Raw genomic sequence first — 6,000 nt, 5'->3', positions numbered from 1 at the left:
GTGTCAGGGTGTACTCCTCCTCGCCTAACTCTGAAACCTGGGACTTAGAAATTTTTCGCCCCCTTTTTTCCCTGAGCGCCGACTTGAACTTTCGCTGCCCATTGTCGATGAGACCAGCTTTGGCCACAGCCTGCCACCTAGCCCTGCTGATGACTTTCTACTCCATAAACATTTTTCAGTGTGAAGATAACTTTTTCACTGGAATAAACCTGGTCCAGGCATCTGGCCCATGCTTCATCGTTGTCACCCTTAAAACGTACCCTTTGCCAGTCCCAAGCAAACAGATGACCCAGGTTATCACGCTTAACGCTTTTGGAGTGCCATTTTAATACAAACTTTAAAAATTCACAACTTTGGTTCTACTTGTGGAGTTTTTTTGTTTTGGTGTGATTTCCTTTATTAAAATATTCTCTATTTTTCTAAAATGGTTTGAGGCTTTTCTTGTGTTGTGTTTTGTCTTTATTACTGCTTGAGTACTGCATAAACACTTTACATCGTGCCTCTAAGTTAAGACTGATTCCTCTGTGCTACAGCTACCAGGGAGTCGAGCTCAGGTTTATTTAGATGCTTTAGTGGTTCACCCTGACAATGGCTGTGTTTAGTATTTTAGTTAGGTTCTCACCCCTCTCAACTAATAACCCAATTTCTTACAGACTATTTACATCTGAAAAGTACACTCATTCTTTAGGGTGTTCATCACATTCAATTCTGCACACCATAGATGCAATCTCTCCAGAAAACAGTCATTTTGTGTGCTTTTTCCCTCAAATATTGGCAAGGGCAACAAGGTGTGGCTTCGGCGTAATAATTTTTTTTTTACCTGCCCCTGTTTACACGTCCTAACCAGGGCACAAGTCCCCCAAAAATAAGTGGGGGACGCTGACGTCACGACAGGAAGTGACATCATGAAAGGTGGCTTGCACCATCACTCATTACCTCCCCTCGCTCAACCCTTAGATGTGATTGCATTAGAGTAGCCAGCGTGTGAGCAGCGTTCTGAATGAGCTCCCATTTCGCCCCAGAGAGGCCAAAGAGTGAATGTGTGGCTCTATTTGCTTCAGTTATCGAGCTCCCAGTAAAATAAGTGGGGGGGAGGGGGTCGACGTCCACCCTCGTGGTACCACGACTCGAGCCCTAGTCCTAACACATTAAAGCCACGCCTATTAGATTAACCAATGCTTGTTGTAAAGTTTGGCAGGTCCAATAATAATCACGTAACAATCCATTCTGCCTGTGCAAAATCCATCTTTTTTTAATGGTGTTAATGTTTGTTTATTTTTTTTAATAGTAACTCAGGTTTTGAATATATCAACCGATGGTGTATCAAGGGGGCAAGGGGCCGTGGGCTCCAAACATAGGTAAGGAAAATACCCCACCTCACCCCACCGATCCCATTTTGGTAGCAAATTAAAGGCACCATGTTGGTGCTGTCGACATGTCATAGCCCTGGGACCCGGTGTCACTGGACCTGCTACGCCCTTGCTAGGAACAAATAAATATACAACGAACGAAAGTGCATACCAGGACACTTTTATCTTTCCACCACAGAGTTATCCTCACTCGCCCTCTGCTCAGCAGGCTTCAGTAGACTCGCGGTGAGGTAACGGCGTTCTCCTTCATTTTGCAATCTCTTCTCAGTCCCTCTGGACTCCTCTGCCTCCCCAGCCGAGGGGCTGAGTCATGCAGCACTCAAGGGTAACGAATTAGAGACGAAATTCGATACATTTTCATAGTCATGAAAACAACACAGCAAAAGCGTCAACAAGAGGCAGTGTGTGTTGCACTATCCCAGTCCTCACTCTGAAAGAAGAGCACCTGGCGCCCTGCAGGCTTCTTAGCACTAATTCTGCAGCGATGCTCTGGGTGAATCATGGTGGAGGATAAGGGAATATAATGCAAAATGCTGTTTTGTAAATATCAAAAAAGTATATGTAACGTAAGCTCTCTGATTCCAAACAAAATTGTAACTCGGGTCTTAAAAAAATCACACATTCAAAATGTATTGTTATAGGATAGGACTGTTGCCAACATCTTGAACGGAGCGAGCCTTTTCTTTGCTGCTGGATGCAGTTCACATAAACAACGCTTGAAGGCGGCAATTGCCATCTAGTGACTTCAGTGGGGGGGGTCCGGGCCATTCTCTGCCCCTTACTGTACGTGACGTCACAGCGCGACCTAGGCGGTTCCCTAACCTGCCTTGGAGTGACGTCATAGCAGGAGAGTGGCTCCGAATATTGGAACGCCGGTGGCACCTGCATTCCTTCGTCTGCCGCCTGTCCTTCTATGACGTCACTCGGGAGGCGGTCCCTGGCGGATCCCCGCCCCCCGCCCCCTCTCTGCAGGGGCGTCAGGGCTGGTCCAATCCGCGGCTGGGCCCGGGGGCGGGCTGCAGAGCGGGCAGGCTGCACCGTCGGTGCGCGCGCCCTCCGCGCCAGTCCCAGCAGCACCTGCAGCGATGGGAAGCCGCTCCCCGCGCGCCGTCCAGAGCCCCACGCTGCTGCCCTACTACCTGAAGCCCGTGCTGCTTCTACCGCGGCTCCTCGGCAAAGCCCGGGGATAGGAGGGCATGGGCTTCCGCGGGGCCGCACAGCGGGGTCGCGCGCAGTGACCGTCCGCCCAGCCATGGGGACCTCCTGCAGCGGCGGTGGCAGCAGTGCCGGGCCCGCTGCCGGCCGGGGCAGGTGGCAAGGCAGCAGCAGCATCTGCTTAGTGACAGTAAGTACAGTGCAAGCCGCACAGCAGCATTCTGTGTACAGTTCATTATTTTTTGCATGGCCAGGCATTCCCTTGCAGTGCTCTGCGGACTTTATATGAATTATATCAAATGTGCTAGACTGGGCTTTGCAAGGCTCTCAGTGGGTATCATGACCCGTCTTTGTATGGTATTTGTGGGGGCTCAGAGATAACCCCTCTTCACGGGGCATAGTTAATTGTTAGAAGGATTATTGGAGACATCTCATGCAGCACAGCAACAGCTCTCTTGGGGGAAGAGGGGAGACCCCGGCTGCCACAGTGCAGGTTGAAGCGTTCCCTGTCCAACTGTAGTATGTTTTCCGTGCAGCGTTCTTTGTGGACCACCCTTGCACCTGACAGGTTGTCATGTCAGAATAGATGCTTTCCTAACCCAGCCGGGCCTTGGACCAGCCATTGCATTCTCTTATAGGGGCCTTACTAAGCTCCTATCCGGGGCACAACAACAACATCATGTATGGGGAGACGCTGCAAAGGAGGAACAGCATATGTTGGGTCCTGGCTGCTGCGGACCCATTCCATGCCCCTCCATCTATAGAAGACTAGTCTGTAACCGTGTTGTTGCCCCTGTGGATTGTGTTACCCATAGACCCGCAAAACCCTTTTTCTGGCTAAATAATATGCACAGATAATTATGATACGACCAACTCTTCACGCATCTGCCACCGTGGCTTGGTTGACAGGGTTGTAATTGTTTAAAACATGCATTGGCAAAGCCAAAAGAGCTAGTGTTGGCCATCAGCCTTTTTGACTTTGTCAATGCTGGTTTCTTGTGTCATGGTTATTGCAGAACTTTATTGTTGGAAAAGCTACCAAGCTCTCATTAATCTTAAAAACAAACATTGGATAAAAGCACAAACTTTTTTTGTTCTCAAATAGCACATATTTCCATAATAGTCCCTGAAACTTAAGAAACTACTTTTTTAGTGTGGATGTGTACTTCTTGTGGAAGGTAAGCATGTCATCACTTAGTGAAGTTAGCCAGTGGCTGAAGTGTGCTGACCCATTGTCCCAGGCTGCATGCTGCAGTGGCTGAAAGAAAAAAAATGTGAATGACACAACAACACACCAGTGGATGAAGAGGAATGTCATAAGCACCTATAAGTGTATTTACTATACCATTGTAGTGAAACCAAAGATCTTGGTTAACAGAGGTAAAAACAACCATTTCTCAAGTGTCCAAAGAATTTATTGATTCTGCCACCCTTGGGAACAGATTAAAGAAGAGCCCTAAAAATTCACCTTTTCCAACATATATCGGTGGTGTTCAAATGTTTGTGGTCTTTGCACCTGGAGAACAGAAGTCATTTTTATTATATGCTGCTATAGCTTCTCTTTAATCAGACCTACATTATATCGTCTTGCTAAATGAGGACCATGTGTGTGCCAAGGACGGGGGGTGCTTAAGAAGTTTTACAGCTTCCTGAGCCGGGGGGGGGGGACTCCACAGCTGTTTGGCACACCTTGTTATAACACAAACAGTAAATTATCCTGGCACTTCCCAAGTAAGAGCTGAAGAAAGACCCTGTGTAGAAAAGGGGAGTATTATGTGGGGATACTGGTTAGGCCTCACCATGTAATACTAGCACGATACCCCAGAGATGGTCCTTGGATTCAGAATAATAAATCCATAGCTCAGTCCTAGTAATTTTAGTGTGATAAAGAGCAGTCAGGCTTTACTAGAATAACGTGTTAAGCGTTTCAGAGTACCAACATGGACAATAAATATTTGACTCAACTCAAAGGCAATACGACACAAATGTATAAAAATAAAGTTGTTTTTTTATAACAAATGATATTGGATACGTATAACTGGAGTTGTGGAATTTAGAACCAATCATAAAACTGTGCAATTCATTGCTGAAGCTTTACCATTGTGGTCAATGTGAGAAAAGGTACGAGTGACAATCTGTCACTTGCAGGTCGAGTTATGTGGAACCCACGGAGGGGTAAGGTGATGTGGGTTCCAGGGCCAAGGCACAACAGTCAGTTCTATTTTATCTGGCCCGAGAGGCACCGGTGCAGAGTTGTCCTGGCTGTCCATGGTGCTGAAATGGGAGCCTGGGTTTATTGCTTAGACTGTGCTGGGGTCTTCAGTTATCTGAGGGTCGAGAAGTCCCTGAATTCTTAGATTTTGGGGTGTTTGGGATGTGGGTGCAAGTGGCCAATGAATTACTTGCCCTAGAAGCTAATCTGTTCCTGAAGTGACCACATCCGGGGTGGGGGTATTATCTTTACTACCCAGAATCCTATTTTCTGCCATTTCTAAAAATTAAATACACTTTCTTTGGCTTTACACAACAGGCAGCACACCCTATGGGTTTGGCTAGCCTCCTGTGAGTGTATGTCCTTTGACTATCTAATGTTCCTGCTTGCCTTAGTGCAAATGTGCCTGGGGGCAGGGGGATGGCAGGTTCTCTCTTTGGAAGTCAGCCTTCGTGCATATCATCGGCGGTAAATGCTCTGGAGCTCACTGCCTTCCTTTCAGTGAGGAGACTTCACCTCCTTCTTGCCAGGATTTTGTTTCTAACTCCTGGGAGTCTTCACACTGCCTGATAGAAGGTCAGATTCCTGTCTTGGCAGCAGCAAGTGCGGGCTGCAAGCCAGAGCACAGGAAAGAGTAGGGCAACCGGGTGGGCAACCTCGAAGGTAGCCACCTGGGTGCATGCCACATCAATGTTGACACTGAATTTGTGTCAAGAGTGAGGAGGCATGTCGTTTGGTACCAAACATGGCCATATTCAGCAGTACCATAATGGGGATGGTGACTTCGAGTGTGCACAGGCCCAGCCTATGGTTTCCTGTGGACCGCCGAACACTTTTTGTAGCCCTTAATGGAAAGGGCTGCTATAGCGACATATATACTTGCATTTATATGTCCACACCTTTAATATACTGCACCCTGCCTCCGGGCTTAGGAAACCTACCTTAGTGTTGACAGAAATGTATTAAAGACAGTGCTTTGCCCTTGCTGCGCATTGTGAGGGCAGTCGAGTTGGAGCAGTTGCACTGTTCCTGTAATCTAAAATGACAGGCATGCTGTCATCTGTTAACTTGCGTCACTTAGGGTGGCACAAATAGTGCCTCAGCCCCTGGCGACCCCTTTAACACCCATGCTCTGGCTACCCTTGTTACCACTTTACTATGGACTTCTAAGGGAGTTAAAGTCCTTGCCAATTGGGAGTACCAATTTGCTGCATCATGTTTAGGGAGAGAGCACTGGCACTGGGACCTGGTCAGCATGCTCCA

General features: G+C 47.6%; 1 protein-coding gene across 1 annotated transcript in view; it reads left to right on the top strand.

Moving 5' to 3' along the window:
* Nucleotides 1–2,376: 2,376 nt before the first annotated feature.
* Nucleotides 2,377–6,000, top strand: part of TNFRSF21 (TNF receptor superfamily member 21) — a 257,647-nt gene continuing 254,023 nt past the window's right edge. Inside the window, exon 1 of the mRNA XM_078647690.1 lies at nt 2,377–2,715. Within this exon, the coding sequence (XP_078503816.1) occupies nt 2,623–2,715 (93 nt within the window). The 5' untranslated portion in view covers nt 2,377–2,622. The remainder of the gene's footprint in view (nt 2,716–6,000) is intronic.

Source organism: Lissotriton helveticus, chromosome 6 (genome assembly GCF_964261635.1).
Source record: "Lissotriton helveticus chromosome 6, aLisHel1.1, whole genome shotgun sequence".
In the NCBI taxonomy this organism is placed as follows: Eukaryota; Metazoa; Chordata; class Amphibia; order Caudata; family Salamandridae; genus Lissotriton; species Lissotriton helveticus.
Note: the sequence above shows the minus strand (reverse complement) of the source record. Positions and strands in the feature narration are given on the sequence as shown.